The following is a 26,090-nucleotide window of genomic DNA, read 5'->3' on the forward strand; positions in this document are numbered from 1 at the left end:
TCTCCAGTCTTACACCCCACTGCCCCTTCTCGTGGCCGTGAACACAGGCCCACCCCTCCTCTTCTCTCCATCCCCAGCACCCCGGTTGCCCAGAGGGGAACACTGGGGCTTCTCCCTTTAAAAGTTGTGGGACTGCAATGCCAGTATTCGCTGGCTCTCTCACGGTGATTTATAAAATGAATGGTCTGTTTGTTCTTGTTGGTCACTTGTTGAATGGACCTCCCTGCCCCCACCCCAAGTGGAAATCTCTTTTTTCCCTTCAGATTAAGCAGAAATGGACAAGTAGGAAATGAAATATGCACATCCCAGCCTCCCCCACTTCCCTGCCTAGGCTGCCCACTATGAACAATTTAGGACTTGAATCCAGTTTGACCAGCTCAGTTATCTATTCTCCTCGTTCTTCAGTGAGTCTGTATTACCATCTGAGATTGGTCACACTTACATGTAGTTTTTCCTAACATGGACTTTATAGCCTAGCAAATTCCAGCTAATTTAGGATTCATTCATTCAGCTGACGTTTCTGGAGTTTTCATTAAATGCACTGACTATGGAGGCATTTGAGATAAAGATGAATATGACACCCGGGGACATAGCAGTGTCCGCCTCTAAGGAGAACACACTATGTTGTGTGTTACAAAATAGATTTATAAAAAGCAGGGATCTGGTGGAGAGTGATACATTGCACTAGTTTATTGTTTTTTGTTTTTTTTGCAGATCTTAAATTTTGGGTATTCTACACGTTCAGAGAAACTTCTCTAGTAACAAACAATAGAAATGATCCCTGAACATATAGTCTTCACTGCACTAGTTGTTACAGGACTGTGATTCTACACTTCCATTCTCATCTTCCAGGACTCGCAGAAGTGTCTGCCTTGTCACTGATTTGAGTTTGCAAGTTTGACATGTCTTAGATGTCCATGAAACACAGGGTTCTCTGTATCAAGGTGGGTGGGGGGGATGGTGTAGGAGTGAGCAAGGAAAATGTGTTTGTATATTTAGGATTCCAACAGAAGCCAAATCTCCCCCTTTGGGCTGCCCGGCATCAGGATGTATCCTGTTGCATTTTCCACTACTAGGAACAGTATAGCCTGGGTCCTGACCATTTCTGCCTAAAACATGTTACTCTCCTTGTTGAGTTAAAAGGTGGACTGTGACTTTATATACATACCGTGGGGCACTTTTTATTTGAGCAATAAAAATCTAAAAAATCCATTTCTGATTGCCACCCCCTTCCAGGGGCTTATATAAGTTCAAACACCGTTTCAGCTGAGGTCTGGAAATGTCCTTTGCTTAAAAGCAGAGATCTGTGCTTGGAGTCTGCAGTCCAGGTCCAGGACTGACTGTCTGAACAGCATGCTTGAGTAGCACAGCTTTTTGGTGGCAGACGTGGAAGAGAACAGTGACCTGACTTCTTACTCTTTTTTCTTTTTTCAGATAATAGTACCGAATTTTGGGACACAGATATAAAATGGTTTTCTCTGTTGGAAAGCAGCAGCTGGCTTGACATAATCAGGTATTTCAAGCCATTCTTTTGCTCATGAATTTTATAGTTCTCCAAAGTAGTAAAGCAAATTGACAAATAACTTATATTTCACAGTTAACTGTTCTTTAGATCACATGTTTCTTCAGGGCTCAGCTGGATTTTACGTGTTATGTATTCTGTGCACATTTGATCTGAATTTATAGACATGCTACCTGCTCAGAAGGAGATCTCTGTAGGCTCTAGACTAGGCATTGAAAGACTGCAGAAAAGGGGGCGTGGCAACCCAAGATCCTAACTGAGGCAGTAGTGCTGGCCTCCAAGCAGGAACCAGGATTGCGAAGGGGAGGGATGCTGACTTTTTACTGAATACCTTTTTGAATTCTGTGTCTCGTGTGTATATTACCTATTTAAAAATTATTGCGGGGCGTGATCCCAGGACCCTGGGATCATAACCTGAGCTAAAGGCAGCCACCCAGGTGTCCCCCCCTTTTTTTTCCATAACTTTATGATTAATCTCAATTAGTCATTTTGGGTTTTGGAATTAGGTTGAGAGCCTCAGAGACAGAATTACATTCCCTTCCCTACTTCATATATTGAATAGCTCCTCTCTGTTGCCGTTAAGTAAAGGAGAGGGCAAAGGGGAGGCACAGAACAGAAATGATGATCAGGGGTGCGAGAATAGCTCCGGCGGCCCTAGGATTCTTTTGAGAAAAGAGAAGAATTCTCCCCTTGACCTGGCATGGCATCTCTCTCAGTTCTGCCAGTGAGGCTTGTGGCACGGAGCCTCAGCCCTCCAAACACTTATTAACAAATATGTTTTGAAGAGCCTGCCACGTGTCCCACAGTTTGAATGTATAATTGCAAATAGTGATAAATGTCATACAGAGAAGAACCCTTCGTTATGTGGAGTGGGCAGAGAACAAATGAAGATTCGGCCGAGGGAGGCACCCCTGCAGGCAGGGAACAGCATTGGGAAGCCCCTAGTTATAAGTAGAGAACAGTCGAAGCTGTAAAAGGAATAGTGTGTACAGAGACAGACAAAAGGGATTTCTGGGCATATTGGATCTCGTCAGCCACACTGACACATTTGGCAAGTGACCTTGAATTAAATGATGTGGGCGTGCGGCACAGTTTCTGACGTGGGCATTGGTGGGTCTTACTAGGATTCGCGGGCCAGACTCAGGCATGAGTTCTCAATAAGAGTTTGTAGTTTAGAAATCACCTAGGTTTTAACATCAGTTTTGGGATTCCTTTCTGAAATTTTTCAGTTTCTAATTGGCAAATGAGTGTGTTGCAGTATCTGAATAGTGTAAATGGTAATTGCTGCTTTTCTGGAGGATTTCAAGTGGAAAAACAAATGAGATCGTCTCCCTTAGTCTTCAGTTTTCTGGCTCTAAACTTCTCATCGTTTTGATACCAACCTCAGGAACTAACGCCCCTTTCTTGTCTCTTTCCAATTTAGACGTTGCCTGAAAAAAGCAATAGAGATTACAGAATGTCTAGAAGCACAAAACATGAACGTTCTTCTTTTAGGTAATATATTTAAAGCACAAGGAGTGGTTTTCATTTTCCTTCAGTCGAGATTCAGTTTCTGTATACACAGCTTCATGGAATTGGAATTGTCTTATAAAAGGAGTGAGCTAGTGTAGAAATCCTTCCCGTTCTTTTCTACTCTGACCTTGGAATCCTTTGCGTTTGAGGTCAGTGTTACAGTTTAAAAATAAATCCTTCGTTTAGAACTTGGCAGACCTATTTGCAGCCCAAGAAGGAACTGTTTGGTATCTTCACCAAAGGTCACATTTCCAATGCTTTGGATTTTGTTTTATATTAACTCAACTTGGTTAAAGTTAAAACCTTTTGATAATTCCTTTTATATAAAAGAAACCCATGGATGGTTTAATTGTTATTTTTATACCTTTGTGTTTGACAACCTTGTGCAGTTGCCGTAGAAACTTTGTGTCATGATTTCCTTTTCCTCAGTGGGCTTAACTTGCTATACTTGCCAACAGGACATACACATTCAGAATGTGTAAAAACAGCTGTAAACCGCTTTTTTAAAAAGGTGCTGAAATTGATTAGATCTCAGCTAAAATATTATGTTTGCTATTTAGAGTATTTTAAACTTCTTATAGACCTGTACCTCCAATTCAGTAGATCGTCTCATGCTTTCATACCCTGAAGCTTTTACCATTGCTCTGATGCACTCCGTGATTGCTGAAATTTAGCCTCTGTGGACAGGCTGGAAAATGTGTCTGCCTGGGGCTTCTGTACCACCTGATATTGGCTCAGTGACTTCAATTTGAATACATTTATTGAGCACCTGCCATGTGCAGAGCTGTATACTTCTGCCTTTTAGAAGTTTACAGCCTAATGAGAGAGTTGACCTGAGCACGTTATTGAAAAAGACCTTACCATCAATGGCAGAACAGAGTACTGACTGAGTAACTGGTGCAAAGGAGGAGGGATAGACTGGGGTCTGAGAGATGGCAGTAAGGGCCAGACGGCAGTAGTCAGAGTCGCATGAAGGAAATCTGCATCTTTGGCTGAGTTGTGAGAAGTCACTTGCTCCCAGATGGACCACTGAGTTGTCTCCTTTGAAATCTCCTTTTCTAGCCACTCTTCCTGTTACCCACACATATACTATTAATATCCTTCAGATGCAAGGAGGAAGATTGCCTTAAAAATGAGACTTGATAGCACTCCATAGACGAAACTGTTTCTCTGAAACGCACGCGCTCCCGTAGTTGAGACCTGTGTCCTGGGAGAGAAGCAGAAGCCCAAGCGTAAGCCTGGGCCGCGGTGCCTCACCATGACAGGGTCAGAATGAGAATTTTCTGCCTACTGAGAATTCATTCTCAAGTTTCTCCAACTGCACCGCTACTGGCACTGTCATCCCCATGGGCATTTTTATTTTTTATTTATTTATTTATTTTAAGATTTTATTTATTTATTCATGAGAGACAGAGAGAGAGAGAGAGGCAGAGGGAGAAGCAGGCTCCCAAGGAGCAGGGAGCCCGATGCGGGACTCGATCCCAGGACCCCGGGATCATGACCTGAGCCGAAGGCAGATGCCTAACCATCTGAGCCACCCAGGCGCCCCCCATGGGCATTTTTAAATAACAGCTTGGTTGCACTTCTTTGTAGAGGGGAAACCACGGGGATGTAGACCCTCCCTTTTAGGATCTGAAAACTCTTAAGCCAAATGTGTGGGTGGTGATGTATGCTTTTATTAGCTGTGAGTCCTGAATGCTAAACAAGTGTGTGCACTGAATTTTCATCGTACAGGTTTTGTACGGTGCGCTCCGGGGGTGGGCGCGTGGAAGTAGCCCGAGGGAAGTTTCTCCTCCAGGCTAGGCAGAGCACCTCTGTGCTCTCCGACAGAAACAGAAAGCGCTGTGGAGCTGGGAATAAGGGGGTCCAGAGAGATTACACTTCCTCCAAAGCAGAGGGAGTGCAGGAAAGGAGCTCCGAGGTGAGTCTGAGAAGCAGCCGAGCCTGGGAACAGTGGGTCCAGTGAGGACTTTTGCTTTGACACAGCAGCCGGAAGAGGTTTGAAGTTGGTCTGTGAAGCCCTGCAGGCCGCCATCTTGTGTATGGTTCTGTCCTCGTTGTGTGGCACGCCGGGATGCCCACGTGCTGACAGTGGACTTGGCATGCCACGTTTTATTCATTCAGTAAGCAAATCCCTGCTTAGGGCCAGAGTATTCGGGAACCTGTATGAGACTGGCCAGAAGCAGTTTGTCCCTTGGTCTGAAAACACTACCTTGTTTCCCATTGGCATCTTTGGCTTCAGAGAAGTAGGGCTTGACTGTCAGTTAGCAAGCCGACTTTGGTTTGGGGAACCCTGTTATTAACTGTGCAAGTGCAAGTGCTCTGGGCGGCTTTAAATAACTTCACATTCTCCTGCCTCTTTGTATTGGCACTGGGGCCCCTCCCAGAGGAGAACGCTTCCGACCTCTGCTGCCTCCTTTCCTCTCTGGTGCAAGTGATGATGGACCCCCACTGCAGAACCAGGGTTGGTTTCCAGAGCCTCGTCCAAAAGGAGTGGATCATGGGTGGGCACTGTTTCCTGGATCGCTGCAACCACCTCCGTCAGAGTGACAAAGAGGAGGTGAGTGTCCTCATTGCAGAAGTCCCCGATCTCTTACTTAATACCTGTCTTCAGATGGAGGGTTACTGCTTGCTAAGTGCATGCCGATGGGCTTGTTAGGAAGGCTGTGTTCACTTCACCGTTTGATGACTCTGAATGCTTTAAATGGTATCGAAGCCCTTCCCCAAGGAAAGGGGTTAGTGTGTTCAGATCCTTCTCTTATAAATTGTGTATACTAAGGGTGGATATTTATTTCATGATGGGAATAACATTGATTTGTTGTAAAACTTAAAAATTAATTCAGAGAGACTCCTACAATTTCTGTTAAGTTAATCTTTGCAAAAAAAAAAAGAATATCCAGTATACAAGTTAGTACAGAAAATACATAATAGCACATAAATCTTTTCAGAATAAAGCATGGGGTTATGTTAATGCCATCCATTACCAGGACCTTATCGGCAGTATATGTCCGCTGTGTACACAACCTCTTCTGCTCCTGGCCATGTGAATTGCTCCCCGCATGGACCCTGAATTCAGGCGTAGGCGAGTTAGTATTGTAGTTTAGTTAGCCCCCAAATTGTGGTGTACTTGTCTCAGCTGCAGCTGTGTAAACTACTTTGGCTACATTATTAATGACTATGGAAGGTAAAATGAAAACAGGTGAACTTTCTTTAGTTAAGTCACCTGTGAAGTTCCTGTATTCTAGGAGGAGGACTCATGGCTGTTCTTACTCCAGATAATAAATGTGGCTGTGTCGGGTGGGGAGCGGTTTTATGGAATTAACAGAAATTGTAGGAGTCTCTCCAAATTCCTGGAAGACCCCAGCTTCTCTAGCTAGGCTTGAGGTTTCTTTCAGGCCTGGTCTCTGCTTGTCTGTGTCCCATCAAGCTGAATGGAAATCACCATTTTCAGTCTTAGAATGGACTTTGCCTTTCTGAGGACTTTGCAAGGTTAATGGGACTCAAATAACATGATGGGCAGAGAGAGCTGATACTTTGTGGGGAAGAGTATGTTTTGGCTATCTTGAGAAAGTGAGGACGGACAGGTACCGTGGGGGCGGGGTGGTGGGGCCTGGAATAAGTCCAAGAGCAGATCCAGTCTGATCTGCATTCATCCAGCCTTTGGAGAAGTCAACCAAACTTTCTGAACCCATTTTCCTGCCTCTACAATAAGGTTCAGATATTTTCCATTCTATTTAAATGATACATTGAGCAGAAAATAAGGTGTGAAATAAAGTTACTATATAGGGGCACCTGGGTGGCTCAGTCGATTAAGTGTCTGCCTTTGGCTTGGGTCATGATCCCGGGTCCTGGGATGGAGCCCCCATTGGGCTCCCTGCTCAGCGGGGAGTCTGCTGCTCCCCCTGCTTGTGCTCTCTGTCAAATAAATAAATAGTCTTTAAGAAAAAAAAGTTGCTATATAAACATTTCTTAACATCTCAACATCAACATGTTGGTTTTTCTTTTTTCTTCTATTACGTGACTACTTTCATTTCTTGAAGTTTTAAAATTTATTTTTATTTTAAAAATTTTTAAATTATTTTTATTAAAGATTTATTTATTTGGGGGTTGGGAGCAGAGGGAAAAGGAGTGAGTATCCCAAGCAGACTCCGCACCAAACAGGGAGCCCAACATGGGGCTTGATCCCACGACCCTGAGATCAGGATGTGAGCCGAAACTAAGAGTTAGTTGCTTAACCGAGCCACCCAGGTGCCACAGTTTCTTAAATCTTTAAAATTATATTTTTATACTTGAGTTTACTTGACACCGTATTGGAGTTTTAGAGGAAAATGGGGTTGTTTGCTTTGTGATATAATGGATGCAGCCCTGCATTTGGTTCAAGAGCTGGATTCCCAACTCCTGTCTCTCTTCTGGGCTGCATGGGGTGTGGGCAGCCTCCGTAAGGGAGAGGCCGTGACATGGTTTGTCTTCCCCTGGCAGGGTCACTGGCTCAGAAGGATAAACACTTTGTGAATGATAAAGCACACTAGAAACCTCTCTCTGCCTTTAAAGGGCTTGCCTCTAGGTAGCTAATAAAGGAGGCTATCAGTTAAAAAAATCTGTACACTTGCGAAAAAAGCTTAGAAACTCACCTTTGCTGCTTCTGCCTTCTTTCCCGGCCTCTTTCTCTTCTGCACCGTCATTGTGGGGGCGGAAAAAGGAATGTTGACAAAATTCAAAATATTGAGTACAAGTAAGAAGAATGGAACTCTTTTTGGAGGGGAGATAACAATTTCACTTAATTGGGATTCAAAGTGTTCCCTATCATCAAAATCAGTTGCAAATGCTCATCTGTCAATGCTTGATCAGTAATGAGATTTTACATATTTCATCTTTGAAATGTCTTTTACACAGATCAGTACTGCCAAATACGGATATTAATTTACAGGCATGTGACTTCAGTTGAGCATATTCATTGCTTGGAATAGGATGGAGTCTACTGTTGTTTCTCAGAGAATATAGTGCCCAGAAGTGGTTATTCCACAACTGTTGAGATGGCTGCCCCGAACTCGGGACAGCTGGCCTTGGCCTTTCAGTGCCTGCTCAGTAACATGTATCTTGTTTTCACATAGGTTCCTGTGTTCCTGCTTTTCTTGGATTGCGTCTGGCAGCTGGTGCACCAGCATCCCCCAGCATTTGATTTCACAGAGACTTACCTGACTGTTTTGTCAGATAGTTTGTACATACCTATTTTTAGCACCTTCTTCTTCAATTCGCCTCATCAAAAAGATATTAACATGGTAAGAGTCCCTCTTAGGAACCTGTGCATTAAAGAAGCCCTGACTCACAAGTAGATTGCAATAATTTTAATGTAAAGAATATTTGTGTAACAATATACTGGGCCCTGTTTTTTTTGTTTGTTTTTTTTAAAGATTTTATTTATTTGACAGAGACAGTGAGAGAGGGAACACAAGCAGGCAGAGCGGGAGAGGGAGAAGCAGGCTCCCCGCTGAACAGAGAGCCCGATGCGGGGCTCGATCCCAGGACCCTGGGATCATGATCTGAGCCGAAGGCAGACGCTTAACGACTGAGCCACCCAGGCGCCCCATACTGGGCCCTGTTTTGAGTGCTTTCTGGGTATTGATAATTCTCACAGCACCCTGTGGGGTCCACATTCTTACCCTGAGATGCTGAGGCACTGAGAGGATGAGTAATTGGCCCAAGGCCACACAGTAAATATTGGAGCTGGGAGAGCAAGTGTTGGAGGTGAGGAATTAAGCAAAATTAAAAGTTGTTCTTTGTAAAGACGGTCAGCCTTCTCTTCCATTTACTTGATGCCTGGAGTTACTCTGAAGAAAATGGAGATGAGGCAGAGTAGAGAAACTAGGCTTTTACTTTCCATCTTAAACTCCTTTAGTCTCCCTTGAGGCCTCGCTCCTGGGAGTTTTTACTTTCTAACCACGCTGAATGCCTTTGGCCGGCTTTTCTGCTGGCCTCCGGGTTTGCCTGAGCTGGCTCTTCGGGAGTGGTTTTAGCAAATTCCTCAGTGAAGTGGGGGCACAGAACGTGGTCTTCCGGTCACATAGCCCCAGTTCCAGAGCCCAGCCCATTGCTCACCAGCTTCAAGAGCTCAGGCAGTTCACCTCAGTTTTCTGAGCCTCAGCTTCCTCAAATATAAAATGTGAGAAATAGTGACCTCACAAGGGTTGTGGTGAAAGTGCCCATCAGTGGGTGGCACGTGGGCCACTGGAAAATAAGGTGACCATCTTCCCTCTCTCCCTTCCCACCCAAAGCCTTAAGTGAACAACCACTGACAGCTGCAGCCTTTAAAAAGGAGGACCCGGGCGCCTGGGTGGCTCAGATGGTTAAGCGACTGCCTTCGGCTCAGGTCATGATCCCAGGGTCCTGGGATTGAGTCCCACATCGGGCTCCCGGCTCAGCGGGGAGCCTGCTTCTCCCTCTGACCCTCTCCCCTCTCATGCTGTTTCTCTCTCGCTCGCTCTCTAAAAAATAAAAAAATAAAAAAAAAAAAGGAGGACCCATGAGTGGTCGGTCTCCGGGCAGGGCAGGAGTGCCCTTCTTGGTGCGGGTCTCTCGGCGTTGTGTGCTTGCTCTCCCCAGCCCTCCCTGGGAGCCGTCGTGACCTGTGCTTGTTTTGGCAGGGTAGGGAAAGCCAAGATGCACAAAGCAAGCCTTTGAATCTGCTCACCGTGTGGGATTGGTCCGTACAGTTCGAATCTAAAGCCCAGATGTTGCTCAAAAACCCTCTTTATGTGGAAAAGCCAAAACTGGACAAAGGCCAGCGGAAAGGAACGCATTTGAAAGTAAGATGACCACATGTCTAACCCCTTTCATCTGCCCAGAGATCCCCATGTATGTCAGGAGGAAAGTTACATCCTGTAACTTTACATTCTGTAAACAGCCTGCACAGTCCAGGTTTGTGGTGGGCAAACTGTCAGGGCCCGTGAGGCTCACTTGCTGTCAGCGTATCAGCCTTTGCCCTGATGAGACACGGCCATCTGCTCAGCGTCACTGGGGAGGTTACTGCCAAGACAGCTGTGCCGCATGGGCTTGTGTGTACCCCCTACCTGAGTGTGGTTAGGGCAGAAGGAGCATTAATTGTGAGGTTTGCTCTGTCTGTACCGGCTCATGTCTTCCGTAGCAAGACCTCTCTTCGTTGAGCTGTGTCTACAGTCGATTCTGTTAAGGGCCGCACAGTCTCCAGCCCAGCTCCTGCTCTCGACCGATGGAGCGCGGCTGTGTCCCGGTATTTACAAAAAGAGGCACCGGGCCTGATCAGCTATGGGCTGTCCTTTGCTCACCTGTGCTATAAACCAAAACTGTCAGATTATTTGGATATCCCTTCAGATATTTGTTACTCATTGTACTAGTTATTAAAACCCCCAAGTTCCCTAGATGATCAGTTATTTCCATGCCATCTCCTAACTCTGTCTCCTGGCCTGGAATTTCCCCCCACCAGACCCCACAAAGGGGAAAGCGGTAGTGATGAATCCCAGGTCAGTGTGTGTCTCTGCCTTCTCCACTGCCCTTCTTCTGATCCCACCTGCCGTCCAGGGAGCCTGACCAGTCCTGGTGCGGGAGGTACTCCATTCTGAAGAGGCTTGGGGGCCCGGTGAGCCGCAGCCCGCTCTTGCAAAAGATACCAGCTGCTGAACAACTTCGAACTGTCGCTTTCCTCTTTCAAGGGTCCTCAGGGCCGGGGTGGATGTTTCCCCTCCCAGCTTTGTCTCTTTCCTGCCTGCTGGACCAGAACTGCCCTGAGCTCTGGAACAGCTTGGCCCGAGGTCCGTTTCTCCTCAGTGTGCTGTGCCCCCTGGTGGCTGCGTGCAGGCTTCTCACCTGTTCAGGATCTCAGAAGTGCCCCGGGCTGGAGGGGGCAAGGGACCTCAGAGACAGCGAGGCCTGATTCCATATGTCGCATGGAAGGAAACTGAGGCTCCCCCTTGCAAGGCTGGATTTCATTTCTGTGACCAGATCCAGTTTTTCTCAGTGTCCTTTCTCCCTGTAATCAGGAGCAGATGGCCGAGGCTCCAGGAGCTGACTGGTGCAGGAGGTTTGAGCCAGAGTTGGAGAATTTCAGATTGTATCAGCTGAAGAGTTGGGGCTGGGGCGACGAGGAACTTTGAAGCCTTTGTGTTAGGACATCATGTGTTGGGCTTCGGGCCCCTTGTTGAGTGGGCACATGGCCTTGGAAAAGTTCTGTAGAAACAAAAGAGGCCGTGGCTGAGCAGCATGAAGCACTGCTTTTGCATTGCTATTCGAGGCGGCGGGCCCCACTCAGGCATGCGATCTCAACCTCAGCCTGGACCAGGCATGCCACTCCCACCCTGCCCTTCTTGAACACACCGTTCACTTAGGGGTTGAGAGGAGGGGCTTCCAAGACAAGTGGAGTTCCGTTAAGGGTCCAGTCTCTGGAGCCAGACTGTATGTAAAACTGCCTTTAGCACTGTATAGCTGGGGTCTTTGTGTATTAATGTCTGTGCCTTGGTTTCCTCGTTTGTAAAACGGGGCAGGAACAGTGACGTGGAGAATTGGCCAAGTCAATGCACGTAAAGCACTGAGCACAGAACCCGGCAGGCGGCAAACACTCAGCGACTGTTTGCTTCCATCCGCACGCAGCTGGCCCCCCAGCCTAGACTGAGTCACCTTGGCCCCTGGGGAGGAGAGAGGCCAGGCTGCTGACTCCTGGCCTTCGGTGCTCCTATCCCCGCTGGAAAGTCAGAAATCCTGGTCAGCTCTGAGTTGTGGCATTGTGACTGGTTTTGCTTTTCTTCTTTATATTTTTATTGTTCTGTATTCCATAATAAAGGATGCTTCCTCTTCCCCCTCCCCCCCCCAGGAAGAACCACTGGCAGGAATATATGAGAGAGTTATAGGGCTAGCCTGCCCATAAAACTGTTGACTTCTTATTTCAAACGGACACCTCAGGAGCAAAAGAGCTGGGGAGAAACAGCATCTCCCCACACTGCTGACCTCTCCATTGGGCCCCGGGGGTCCTTGTAACCTTTTACCTCTTTACCCATCTTCACAGCCCCGTCCTGGTGCTCCTCAGTTTAGAATACCTTGCTTTGGCTGCTGGTAGAATTACTGGGGAGGAAAATAATGTCAATGCTCTTGCATCTTCTACTCGGCACAGCTTGTCAGGCAAGAACATCTGGCCAATTTAGCCAGTTCCTCAAATTCCTTCTGCTCCCACTTGTCTCTTTGTCCAAAAGAATCTTGATGACATAGGCTTGGACTCCCACTGGATGCCTGATAACCTGCAAATGTAGTTCATTAAAGCGATGGGATCTTCAGGTAGTCAGCACTGCTTCCTCCCAGGTGTTCAGAATATTCTTAAGGAAGAAACATTTTGCTGTCTCCGGAAAATGAATAGGCCTCACACCCACACTGGCCGAATTCGGCAGCCCAGCTTGAGTTAAGCTTGTTCTTTGGAAGTGCTCACTGTGCCTGTGGCAGGAGAGGAGGAAGTAGAAAGCTGCTCTTCCTGTCGCAGCCCACCTTCCTGCACAGCCCTGCACGTGCCTGCTTTCACCTGTTTGTCTCTAAATGCCATGTGCATCTAATGTTTGCGTCGTGGAGTAAACAAGAACCCCCTCCCCCACCAGGTTACTGCTTTTTAATGATTTTTCATTCACATGGCGGTTCTGATTTCTCATGACTCTTGTTAACGCAGGATTATGCCCCCCCCCGCACCCCCGCTTTTTTTTTCCTTTTTTGAGAGGAATGATTGTAACTGCTGTTAGCTAACCAGAGATTTTTATTTGTGTTTTCTCTCAAAGCATCAACGACAACTTTCTTTACCACTTACCCAATCTAAATCATCTCCCAAAAGAGGATTTTTCAGGGAAGAAACAGATCATTTAATTAAAAACCTTCTGGGCAGGAGAATTAGCAAATTAATTAATTCTTCTGATGAGCTGCAAGACAACTTTCGAGAGTTCTATGAAAGCTGGCACAGCAAGCCCACGGACTACCACGGTCTGTTGCTGCCTCACATTGAGGGGCCAGAAATCAAAGTCTGGGCCCAGCGCTATTTGCGCTGGATTCCAGAAGCCCAAATTCTGGGTGGCGGCAGAGTGGCCACCATGAGCAAACTCTTGGAAATGATGGAGGAAGTAGAGCACTTACAAGAGAAAATCGACGAGAGACACCACAGCCAGGGGGCCCTCCCGGCAGAGGCCCCCCCTTTGCTGAGGAGCTCTGCCCGCTTGTCCTCTTTGTTTCCTTTCGCTCTGCTGCAGCGACACTCCTCGAAGCCAGTCTTGCCCACCAGTGGCTGGAAAGCTTTGGGCGATGAAGACGATCTGGCCAAACGAGAAGATGAGTTTGTGGATCTGGGGGATGTGTGACCCGTCTGCTCAGTGATTGTGAAGGAGGAACGCTGAGGGCTGGGACAGGAGTCGAACATGTTTGATCTCCGGATTAGTGGGTCATGCTGAAGCTTACTGCTGCGGGGGCGGGGAGGCATTAGTCCAGGGCTCTGTAGCAGGAAGCCTGGACCTTCAGGAAAAGAGCTGGTTCTCGTGGTTTTTTCATGCTCCTGAAAGACTATGCAATTAAAACCGTATCTCTAGTATTATTAATTGAAAGGAGTTACTACTTGACCCATAATAGAACTGGCCATTGTCTGATGCGTAAGTATTATACAGAACCTGCAGTGGCGGGTTTACTACTAGAAAGGACTTTGGTCAGACATTCTTGGACTCGATACTTTCTTCAGATCTTTTCTGTGCCAAGATAATTTTTTTTTGTGTGTGCCGAGATAATTTATCTAGTCGTTGGGAAGAGTGTGTGTCTCTCTACCCATCTTTAGTTGGAGCAGGTTCAGCTTTATTCGATGTGTGTATGGCAAATTGAAAGACTCACATAGATGTATTAAGATGTATGGCATTCATTTAACCCATAGCATTTTTCCCTTCTACATCCTCTCGCCTGAGAAAAGCTGGAGAAATTCCATCCATGTCACCCATCGTGACATTTCTGGCCATCCCCCCTCTTGCATAGACTGTGTCACTTTGTGCGGGGCTGGTGGGCTAGCCAGCCAGCCCCACCGCCCTTTCCGTGTGCTGACAGCTCCAGGTCTCCCTCTGCCCACTCCGTCCCCCTCACTGCCGTCCCCACGCTCCCTGCTGTGGTGCACCGAGTCCCAGGATCTTGCTGCTAAATCTGTTGGTTAAACTGAAAGTGCTTTGCCTTTTTCTAACAGTGTGCCGAGGCTTGGGGCCATTTGTGCCCACGGTCCTCTGCCGCAGCCCTCACGCGGTCTCCCCAAAGTCTCTAACCACACAGGCGTGAGCAGGATCACTTCTGAACGTGGCTTCCGTAGGGAGGCCAAGAAGTATGAATAGCAGAGGTGATGGTTCTCCTACAGTACCTCAACGATTTCAAAGCCATAGAAGAAACTTGATTATGCCTGGTCACCTTGGATCTGCTGTCTAAATGGTATATATATTTTTAAATGCAGGAAAGTACACTTTTAAGGACCAGTTTTTTCTTTCTCAGTGGAACTCTGTTAAAACCCACAAAAGGAAGGGGAGGAAACTAATGTTAGAACGTTTCAAATTGAATGTTTGCCTTTTATATACATTTGCTCTCCAGTGTAGATCCCAATTTGAATGTTACATGTTTAGAAAAAGTTCAGTTGCTTGAGGGCAATAAGAAATTTGGAAACTATTGACAAAGAAGTTTCTCAGTTTGCACTGAATCGTCTTTTTGTATGTACAAGAAATTGCTTTGCTGTTCTCCCCATTCCACGTTGACACGTGAGCCAGGTTGGCCTGTTAAAATGACAGAGGCTGAGAGGGCAGGATTCATGCACTGGGGGCCAAACGCATGTCCGGTCTTGGTTGCCTTAAGAGTCTCACTAGTGATTTCAGTGTTAGGCTTGCAGTAGGGATTTTAAAAATACACTAGTTCATTAGCTACCTTAACACGTTCTGTGGGCCTTCTTAAACTAGCACTAACCTCCACTTCTCTGCCCCACTGCCTCCCAAATACACTATGGAGCTAATTATTTTTGTTACCATATTATAACGTGAATATTTATACAATAGCCTCTTCAATTTTAGAATCTTAGTAATTTTCACTCCAAAAATGCCTGGTGTGATGCTTTACACTCCACAAAGTATGGTTTAAAGGCACAAGGTCATGGCCCTTGTCATAGCGGTTGAATGTGTGTTGAAATATTTTTCTATGATTTTTTTTAAAAAAAAGTACAATAGAAAAATAAGCTGTTGTAACATGTGAGGTCATGACAATTTATGTATTTATATTTGAAATCAGATTTCTATAAACTTGTATTTGTGTACAGAATTCTCAGTGGGTTTATATATTGTGACATTTTTATTCAGGATTATGCTTAACAGTAAAAGCTGAAATGAGACCATTTACTTTGTTTAAAATGCTGCACTGTGCAAATTTGGAAATGTACATTAATTTGCTGTATATAATATCTTGAGTTTGTTTATACCTCCAAGTTTTTACACTGAAAATAAATTAGCTTTAAAAACATTCAAAACTTTTTTTTAAAGGGAATAAGCTGTTGGGCTATTATCTGTATAAACGTGATTTCTATTTTCCCAATGTACAATGAACGTTTATACTTGTATCTCACTGCATCATATCTGATTGCAGAAATTAAAGCACAATTTACAAGCAATACTGCATTCGATGTGGTTGATATAACATGGAACAATTTCATTCAGTGTGCGTGCGTGTGTGTGTGTGTGTGTGTGTGTGTGTGTCTTGGGTTGAGTTGAATTGGTTGGTTGCTGGTTGGTTGGTGGTGGTGGGAAACCAACAACTAAATAAATACTTAAAATTTTAGGGGCACCTGGCTGGTTCAGTCAGTAGAGCATGAGACTCTTGATCTTGGGGTCGTGAGTTTGAGCTCCACGTTGGGTGTAGAGTTTATTTATTTATTTTTAAAGATTTTATTTATTTATTTGACAGAGCGAGAGAGCACAAGCAGGGGGAACAGTAGAGGGAGAGGGAGAAGCAGGCTCACCGCCAAGCAGGGAGCCCGATGCGGGGCTCAATCCCAGGACCCTGAGATCATGACCTGAGCCGAAGGCAGACGCCCAACCATCTGAGCCACCCAGGCGCCCCTGGGTGTAGAGTTTAAAAAAATTTCAGGTGGGGTTGAAATACTATGAAGAACAATAAAATAGGGCAAATAAAGGAAAAGGGATTTTTAAATATGTGAAATAAAATACTGCTGCCTTTTTGCTTTTGACGGCATACATAACACGAGAAGTCTGTTTTAGTGCTGAAAGATCTGAGTTCAGTTAAACCATGAAAGAGAAAAGGCTTTGTTTTTCCTTCCAGAGAGGAGAAGTGAGCTGGCAGAATGAGATGGTGTGTGATGGTAGGATTTTTTCTAATTCGTTTGGTTTAGCACTTACTAGATTGAAACCTATCACTTGTGTTTGTTGGGAGAGTTCCATTTCCTTGACCTTTCCTATCTGCATCCCTCCCCCTTTCAGGGACAAGAGAAGATGTCCCCTTACTCTGCTCACCTCCTATTGTGTGTAGCCAGGCCTAGCTCCCTGTCGCCAAGCCAGCTCTGAGACATCCCTGGAACTTGATAAGCTCCCATTGCTACCACATTCTTTTCATTGTTCTTCGATAACTGTTAAGTTCCCGAGTAATAGTTAGGATCCTATAGATGAGCAGATTTTAGCCCTCTTTTCCACATTTCTTTAACAGCTGTTGGACTTTGAGTGGACTTGGTGGTCTCTCTCTCCTGATTTTGCTTGTTCCTTGGTTTCCAGGTGAGGGCGGTGGGGGACTTGCAGGGGTGGGTAAAGAGTGGGACATATTTCATCTGATATGAAACAGGATTGGGCAGGGGTTCCTGTTGAGAACAGACTCCTGGCTACTGTGCTGGAGGGGAACTCGGGGGCAGAGGGAGCCTGGACTGTAGCCTATTTTCCAAGCCCCTCCTGTGTTGTGGCCAAAGTTGCTCAGCAGAAGGAAAGTCTCAGCTGTGCTTGCTGTGCTTACGCTCCACCTGGGGCTCTAGAGCACTTCTAAAGCCAGCCTTGGGACAGGGCAGAAGGGCCGGCAGGACCCTCCATTCCCCACCATTGCAGGGACAGTCTACAGTGGCCATGGCCTTCCACACATGCCCTTCCAACAGCCTCCCCAACACCACATACTGCCCTGAAGCATATTAGGATGGAGGCAGGTGAGGGGAGATATGTTTGGTGTGGATTCCAGTATAAGGAGGGCTGTGTATGTTGATAAGCAGCCTAGCCATGGGGAAATACTTTAAATACCATTTATAGATTGAAGAGGAAAATGATTTGTTGGAGTGGTGCTTTTGTGTCTTTAAAAACACAGACAGCTCAGCCGATTTTGTGGTTCAGGCCCAGGTTCGTTCTTTTTAATCCTTCTATTACATTGTCTGCCTCTAGCAATTAAGGAATATGAAGTGTATAATCAGATGGAAAGACACACAGTAAGCTTTTTTGGCCTGCCTTTAAGAAAACTTTCCAGTTTGGCTACTAGTCCAGTTTTTGTAAAGCAGTTTAACTTTTTTTTAAAATTTAGATTTGAGTATTACTTTTACAAAAGGCTGTGTGGCTTACCCCCCGCCCCCAATCCAGAATGGAGGACTCTTCAAATGATCATTTCACCGATGTTTGGGGCCAGGTAAATGTGGCGCTTACCCCCCCTCCCCCCCGTAAGGGTTTGTGTGGTGTGTGCCAGTCTTGGGTCAGGCAGGAATGCAGACGGAGCACATTTTCTCCCTCAGTCTGCCCCCAAGGACCGGGCTTGGAATGCTACTGCGGTCTCTCCAAGGAGACCTGAACACAGACTGTCCAGGGCCAGAAAACAGCAGGAGGCGTCACCTGGCTGGGAGGTGTGGGGCGGGGGCAGGCTGGGAAGGGCCTGACGGGAAGGAAGGTTGCATTCTAGATTTTTTTTTTTCTTGAAGCGTAACTGACCTACAATGCTGTATCCGTTTCAGGTGTACAGCATGTTGTTTTGACAATTCTGTGAATTGCTGGATGTTCCCCGTGGTTGGCGTCGTCACCATCTGTCACCATACAATGTCAGTATAATATTATTGACTATTTCCTATGCTGTACTTTTCATCTCTGTGACTTCTTTTATAACTGGAAGTTTGTACCGCTTAATCCCCTTAATTTTGCCTATCCCCCACCCACCTCCCCTCTGGCAACCTCCAGTTCTCTGTATTTAATAAGAGTCTGGTTTTTTCGTTCATTTGTTTTGTTTTTTTGATTCCACATATAAATGAAATCTATAGTATTCGTCTTTCTCTGACTTATTTCACTTAGCATCATACCCTCTAGTTCTATCCATGTGGTTGCAGCATTCTGGATCTTGATAAGAGTTGGGAATATGCAGGTGCATGCCAAAACTCAGCAAAAAAACAGTTAAGATGTGTTTAATTGTGTTTGAATTTTACATTACAAGAAAGAAAAAAGAAACAGCAAATCTTGAGCTCTAGTTAAAGATACACCACCAAATTATTTAGAAGTATACGGTTGTCTGCAGTTGATTCAATGGCAACAACAATAAGATGGGTTAATGGATGGGTAGCGGGATGGATATGGCTAGGTGTGTGATAAAGCAAGTAGAGCAAAATGTCAGATGATCTAAAGCTGGGTATATGAGAGTACGGGTATTCATAGAATTCTATAAACTTTGCTGTATTTGAAACTTTACAGAATAAATGGGAAAAATTTTAAGTAAATCCTTCAAGAAGTAATTATAAACAAATATATATATGGAAGTATATTGGTCCTTTATGGGAGAAGAGAAACATCCTTACCAAATTACCTGGCCACCAGGATATAATGGAACTCGGGGAAGGAATTGGAATTTTCATGTCCCCTTGCCTTGAGTCCCCTTTTTCTATTTCCATCGTCCCTCTGGGTCATTTTCTGTTGCCTGGATCATTATTATAAATTACCCCCTCTGCTTTCAGTGCCCTATCGTTGCCAGTGAATCTTCCTTGGAGCAGTCATGTGATTTTATTTTTGGCTTGGAAACTTTGAATGGCTGCATCGGTGAAAACAATGGGTTGCAACAACTTAAACCAAGAAGAGCAATTGTGGGGGTGCCTGGGTGGCTCAAGTTGTTAAGCTTCTGCCTTCAGCTCAGGTCATGATCCCAGGGTCCTGGGATCGAGCCCCGCATCGGGCTCCCTGCTCCGTGGGAAGCCTGCTTCTCCCTCTACCAGTCCCTCTGCTTGTGTTCCCTCTCTCACTATGTCTCTCTCTGTCAATTAAATAAATAAAATCTTAAAAAAAAAAAAAAAAAGAGCAATTGTGTGTGTGTTTGAAGGTTTAGGTCAGAGATGCTATTGGCTCTCAGTACCTGAAGCCCATGGAGTCTTCTCTGAGTGTTACTGGCCACTCTTGATCCACACACCAGCTCTCTTGTCTTCCCAGTCAATGAAGTGAGATAAGCTTCCACAGCAAATCTGATTTCAGGACACCAGCCACACTGAAGCTGGAATCTTGGTCCTCATTCCAAAGCCTGGAGAAGAGAGCCTGGGCAGGCCGGCTGTGAGCAAGGACTTTGTGTCGGACCAGGGCCACCCCGCTAGCTCAGAGTGTAACACATGTGTCTTCCCAGCCTGCGCTCAGGCTATAGCTCACTGCTCACCGATTGTGGAGTGGGCCTCTCTCTAAAGGTCAGGTTCTCAGATTAACACTATCAGTGGCTCATTTCTCTATGTCTCTAAATTCAGTCTGGCCCTGGTCCCCATCAGAGGCCATGTGGTGTAGTGGTTAAGGAGCTGGGTTCTTGGAATCTGAGCCCCTGACTTGCAGCTTACGAACTGTGGGACTTGGGCAAGGTCTCCGTTTCCTTCTCTGCAAAATGGCGACACTCACAGAACCCACCTCACTGATGTGCTGGACCGTTAGATATGAGTGCCTTTAGTGTCTGTCACATAGTAAATGCTCAGTAAGTGTTAGCTAAGATTGTATTGTGTGTTTGGTCATTTAAATACTTCGTGTAAACAGAGGGGTGTGTGTGTGTGTATGTGTGTGTATGTATGTGTGTGTGTAAATTTAATCTCCAACCTAGGAGCAGTTAGGGTTTGAAATACTCTAAACAGGAATCCAGGTTCCAGAGGTGGCCCATTAGCACTTCAAATGTTTTCAAGATCTACCTCAGAGGATTTGTTGAGCAGCATCTGGGATGTTAAAAATGCTCTTTCAGTGGTAAAATGAGTGGATACTTGGGGTCTCTGGTTGGCTAGGAATCTCATAGAGGCCCCATCCTCAGACATACAGGATAAAAATCCATCAGGCCCAGCAGCATAAACACTTTGGAGCTCTAAAAACCCCATTGGTCCAGTGACCACATCGTCCCATGGACCACAGCGTTAGCTGCTTCTGCTGTCTCATTGCATTGATCTTGGGAGTAAAACTCATGCCAGGTCCTGGCCTGAGGACAAAGAGAGGGACTTCTCCCACGACCTGAGTGCAGGAAACACGATTGTTTTGTGCTGTTACTAAATGTGCACACATCTATTAATTTGGTCCAGGGCTGGCTTTCATTGTGAAACGCCATCTGCTAAGGCGATGGTAGTAACAGCGCTGGGGAGCGTTAGCCCCTTCCTACCTCTGACTTCCCGAAGCTACTGACATTGACCAGAAGAGTGTCACCATTGCTCTATAGCCAGATTGACACGTCAACTCATGACGTTCCACCAGACTGAAAATGTAATCGTTCTCTGTAGTAAGATTTGCTGGATATCCAACCATAGTTAAATCGAGGGGGCTCCTCCCTCATTCCTTACAGTTGTACAGGAGTCTTAGGGTATAGGAAGCCTGCTTCTGGCCTTTGGTCCATCGCGGCTGCCACCCAGGGGCTCCTAGCCTGGGCCTTAGTTTGCATTCCCCCAGTGGCCAATTCTGAGACAAAAATTAGGGTGCGAGTAGTTTATTTGTCGATTGATCCTGGGCAGCACAGGGGGGAAGTAGGACAGGAAAGCGACACAACAGAGTACCTGAGTGAGCACCTTGTCACTGTGGCAACCGGTGCTCAACCCTGACGAGGACTTATATGAATGGGGGACGGGGACGTTAGTTATACCATATCTCTTCTCCCTCGACATTGTCTTGTGGAAATTCTCTAGATCCAAGTGGTAGAGTTCTAGTGCATTCTTACATAATAGTTGCTCAGAGAGCTTCCACACCAGATAAAGTCCCTGATTTCTCCCCTGAATTCCAAATGTGGGACTGCCTGTGCCTCCCTTCTTCATGAAGGAGTACCGTTTCTATATCCGCAAAGCCTGTGGACACTTCTAAATGCCCTTCCTATTTCTACCAGGAAGTTGAGTTTCATCCTGCCTCAGAGCTTCTGGTTACAGGACCTGAGTTCCCAGAATTCTTGAAGATCTGACCCACACTGTCTCCCTGGCCTCAAAGGAAATGGCAAAATTTACTAGATGATTATATGATTCAATCCTTACTGTAAAGTTGAAATTTTTATTTAATCGAATCAAACATTAAAAAATCACACAGTGTTTCAATTCACAGAGTACCTCTATATTCATCATCCAATTCCAAGAATCCCTGCCAACACTTCAAAGTGCAATAATATTCTCAAGCGTGCGGCAACCCCCCCCCCCCCCGCCACCTCAATCCTCCAAGCTACAGAGCATGGGGAAAGGACAGGAAGAATTCAAGAAATAAATGTTTTGTGATTAAAAAAAAAAGTTAAAAGCCAAGAAATTAAACAGCTTCTGTTTGTAGTAGGTGGTGAGAAAAACGTAACGCAACACATACCATTTCCTGCCTTTGCATAACCAGTTTGAAGTATAGTTCTGTGTGAGCGTATTCAAAATTTGTTGGTTTTCCTCGCAATAACATAGCACAGGGAATAAGGGCTCAGTGTGTTTTCGGCACAAGGAGAACTTATCCTGCACTGACTCAGAGAGGAGCAAGTTGTCAAGACAAAAGGCAACTTAGACACATGAAATCCAGCATGACATGATGGCGGCTCAGTTCACAGAGTTCTGCGGCTGTATCCCAAGGACCCACATTTTGGGGTACCCCTCTACTTAGACCAGGTGGTTGAGGATATTTGTGACTTGCAGAGACAACAGGCTGCGTGGTAGAAAGCTGCCCTACAATTTCAAGTTTCTTTCTTTTTTTGGTAATAGCTTTATTGAGATATAGTTCACATACTATACAATTCACCCCTTTAAGGTGTACAATTCAGTAGTTTTTAATATATTCACAGTCACACAGCCATCACCACAATCAATTATAGAACATTTTCATCACTTCAAAAAGAAACCCATACCCTTGAGCTATCACTCCTCCACCCCCCCCACCCCTGCTCCCCAAGCCTTAGGCAGCTGCTAATAAAGCTGTCTCTCTATATTTGCTTATTATGGACATTTCATATAAATGGAATCATGTAAGTGGTCTTCTGTGATGGATTTCTTCCACTTAGCATAATGTTTTCAAGGCTTATTCACACTGTAGCATGTATCAGAATTTCATTCCTTTGTATGGCCTAATAATAATAACCTCTTATATGGATATACCACATTTAGCTTATCCGTTCATCGGTCTGGACAACTGGGTCTTTTCCACCTTTTAACTAGTATGAATAATGTTGTCACAAACATCTGTATGCAAGTTTCTGTGTGGACATGTGCTCTCCTTTCTCTTGGGTATGAATCTCGGAGTGGAATGTCTGGGTCGAACAAGAGCTCTTTGTTTAACTTCTTGAGGAACCGCCAGACTGTTTTCCAAAGTGACTGCACCATTTTATATTCCCATCAGCAATGTATGAGGGTTCTAGTTTCTCCACATCTTGCCGACACTGGCTATTACCTGACTTTTCACTCTTAGCCATCCTAGTAGGTATGAGGTGGTATTCATTCTATTTTTCGTTTGCATTTCCCTGATGATTGACTGATGGTGTTGAACATCTTTTCATGGGCTTGTTGGCGATTTGTCTGTCTTCCTTGTAGTTGGAGAAATGTCTGTTTGGATTCTTTGTTCATTTTTTAATTGTATGGTCTTTTTGAGTCAAGAGTTCTTTATGTATTCTAGATACAAGTTCCTTATCAGGTACATGATTTGCAAATACTTTTTCCCATTCCATGAGTTGTCTTTTCACCTGTTTGATTGTCCTTGCAGCACAAAAGTTTAATTTTGATGAAGTCCAATTTTTTTTTTTTCAAGTAGGGTCCACACCCAGTGCAGAGCCCAACGTGGGGCTCAAATTCACTGTGAGATCAAGACCTGAGCCGAAATCAAGAGTCGGATACTCAACTGACTGAGCCATTCCGATGACCCTGATTTGTTTTTTTATTCTTTGGTTTCTTGTTCTCTGGATATCATATATAAGAATCCATTGCCAAATCCAAGGTCACAGTGATTTACCCCTATGTCTTCTTACTACAGTTTTACAGTGTTAGTTCTTATGATTTAGATCTTTCATTCGAGTTAATTTTTGTATACGGTGTGAGGTAAAGGTCCAACTTTATTATATTCCATGTGGATATCCATGTGAGTTTCTTTTTGAGCCCTCTCTTTTCATTCTGGCTGCTGGTAGTTAAGGCTATTTTAATTAGAGGCATCCTATGGGATACAGAAGTGATGTACCTAGGTATTGTGATCCCCCTGTTTAATTTTGACCCAGTCAATACATGTTAAAGAAGCTGATTCAGGAGGAGATACATTTAGACTATTTGGTCTCTGATTTTTTATATTATCACAAAAGATTGGCTTTGATAAATAAAGCCATCACTAGAGGTGAAATGGGCTGTTTTATTAATAAAATAGGAAGGAAAATTCTCCCTAGCTCTGTGGATGTAATTCAGCACTGTTCAGGGAGCTTGCGGCTCCTGGCTCACACTCCTGCCACCCATGGCTTCCCATTGCCTTTATCCCGTTATTTTTCCCTTTGGCCCTCCAAAGGGAAAGTGACGGTGGAAGACTTGGCCTTCTATTTATACGGAGTCCCTGTACCTGTTCCCTGGCTGCCATCACGTGTTATCTGCGCAGGAACCTTTGCTCTCTATTAACTTCTGTCTGTCTGGTCCTTTAGTCTCTACTGACCCTGCCCATCAGTATTTTAATGCTCTAGCTTATTGCAAGACTTGCATGCCTTGATCCTATTTTCCCCTCAACCTGTGCTCCCTACCTCCATGCCTGCCCTCCACCAGCCAGCCAAACTCCTTGAGACAGTCATCTTCACTTAGGTTTTCACTGTCCCACCTTACACTCACTTCTCAGTCCACTCCAAACTTCTTCTTTTTTTAAAATTTTTTATTGTTATGTTAATCACCATACATTACATCATTAGTTTTTGATGTAGTGTTCCATGATTCATTGTTTGCGTATAACACCCAGTGCTCCATGCAGAAAGTGCCCTCTTTAATACCCATCACCAAGCTAACCCATCCCCCCACCCCCTCCCCTCTAGAACCCTCTGTTTATTTTTCAGAGTCCATCGTCTCTCATGGTTCATCTCCCCCTCCGATTTCCCCCCCTTCATTCTTCCCCTCCTGCTATCTTCTTCTTTTTTTTTTTTTTAACATATATTGTATCATTTGTTTCAGAGGTACAGATCTGTGATTCAACAGTCTTGCACAATTCACAGCGCTCACCATAGCACATACCCTCCCCATTGTCTATCACCCAGTCACCCCATCCCTCCCACCCCCCACCACTCCAGCAACCCTCAGTTTGTTTCCTGAGATTAAGAATTCCTCATATCAGTGAGGTCATATGATACATGTCTTTGTCTGATTGACTTATTTCGCTCAGCATAACACCCTCCAGTTCCATCCATGTCGTTGCAAATGGCAAGATCTCGTTCCTTTTGGTGGCTGCATAATATTCCATTGTCTATATATACCACAACTTCTTTATCCATTCATCTGTTGATGGACATCTTGGCTCTTTCCACAGTTTGGCTCTTGAGTCCACCAAACTTCTGAGTCCATTATCCCAAGGCCCCAGTGAGCTCAGTGCTACCAAACACTTTTTGGTTCTCATCTTGTCTACCAGTGAGGACTAAGCATGACAAGCCAATAATAAGGAAAGAATGGACATTGGGAAGGCAACTGTCAATGACTTTACTTGACTGCCTCAGTGGTCAGTGCTATGGGCCATTTCCTCCTTTGTGAAATAGTCTTTTCTCTTGGGCTCCACATTATTATGCTTCCCTAGTTTTCTTCCCCTCTGGCTGCTCCTTCTTAGTCTCCTGACAGACATTCTTTCCTCTATCCTCCTTAGGTCTCTTAATCCTCCTCCTGGGTGATAATTATTCCTGTGGATTTAATTACCTTGTGGACACAAGTGACCCTCAAATCCTTTTCCTCTGCTTATATGCAAAGATCTCCAAATCTTTTTTTTTAAGATTTTATTTTTAAGTAATCTCTATACCCAATGTGGGGCTTGAACCTACAATCCCAAGATCAAGAGTCGGATGCTCAACCAACTGAGCCACCCAGACGCCCCTAAAGATCTTCAAATCTTTATCTCCTGCTTTGATTCATTTGTCAAGATTTGAATGTTTACAAAGCACTGAGAACTGAACAAGTACAAAATTAAAATCATTTTACTCCCTCCCAACTTGCTTCTCCTTCAGAATTCTGTTTTCATAAAATGACTTCACCATTCACTCAGTTGTCCAAACTAGAAATCTGAGAGTTGTTCTCGATGTCTTGTTTCCCCTTACTCTCTGACCCTAATTAACCCCCAGTGCCTGTTGAGTCTACCTACTACATGTCTACTGAGTCCTTCCACTTCTCTCCATCCCCACTGTCACCACCCTGGCCTTAACCAGCACAGGCAGACCCTGGACTCCTCTGTCAGTGTCTCTGATCTCATTTTTCCACATGTTTCACTCCAGTCTGACCCCACTCTGCAGTCAAAGTCTTTCTAAAATGACAACTGGTTCAGGTCACTTACATACAATTCTCTAAGGCCTTCTCATTGCCTTAGGATGAAGATGCAAATCCTTAACCCCCTATACAAAGCCCTCCATGACCTGGCCCATGCTGGCCTTCACGTGATAAAAGCAATGATTAGCAAAA

At 45.1% G+C, this 26,090-nt stretch overlaps 1 protein-coding gene and 1 pseudogene across 3 annotated transcripts in view; one reads left to right on the forward strand and one right to left on the reverse strand.

The window, feature by feature from the left end:
* MTMR12 (myotubularin related protein 12) overlaps nt 1-14,554 on the forward strand; it is a 68,342-nt gene extending 53,788 nt beyond the window's left edge. Inside the window, exons 11-16 of one of the 3 annotated variants that reach the window (XM_044916978.1) lie at nt 1,435-1,513; nt 2,946-3,016; nt 5,422-5,594; nt 8,146-8,313; nt 9,676-9,837; nt 12,817-14,554. In XM_044916978.1, coding sequence (XP_044772913.1) covers nt 1,435-1,513; nt 2,946-3,016; nt 5,422-5,594; nt 8,146-8,313; nt 9,676-9,837; nt 12,817-13,386 — 1,223 coding nt within the window. In that variant the 3' untranslated portion in view covers nt 13,387-14,554. The remainder of the gene's footprint in view (nt 1-1,434; nt 1,514-2,945; nt 3,017-5,421; nt 5,595-8,145; nt 8,314-9,675; nt 9,838-12,816) is intronic. The other 2 variants (XM_044916979.1, XM_044916980.1) reach the window with 2 other exon arrangements.
* On the reverse strand, nt 715-797 carry LOC123325319 (annotated as a pseudogene).
* Nucleotides 14,555-26,090: the final 11,536 nt, after the last annotated feature.

This window comes from Neomonachus schauinslandi, chromosome 7 (genome assembly GCF_002201575.2).
Source record: "Neomonachus schauinslandi chromosome 7, ASM220157v2, whole genome shotgun sequence".
In the NCBI taxonomy this organism is placed as follows: Eukaryota; Metazoa; Chordata; class Mammalia; order Carnivora; family Phocidae; genus Neomonachus; species Neomonachus schauinslandi.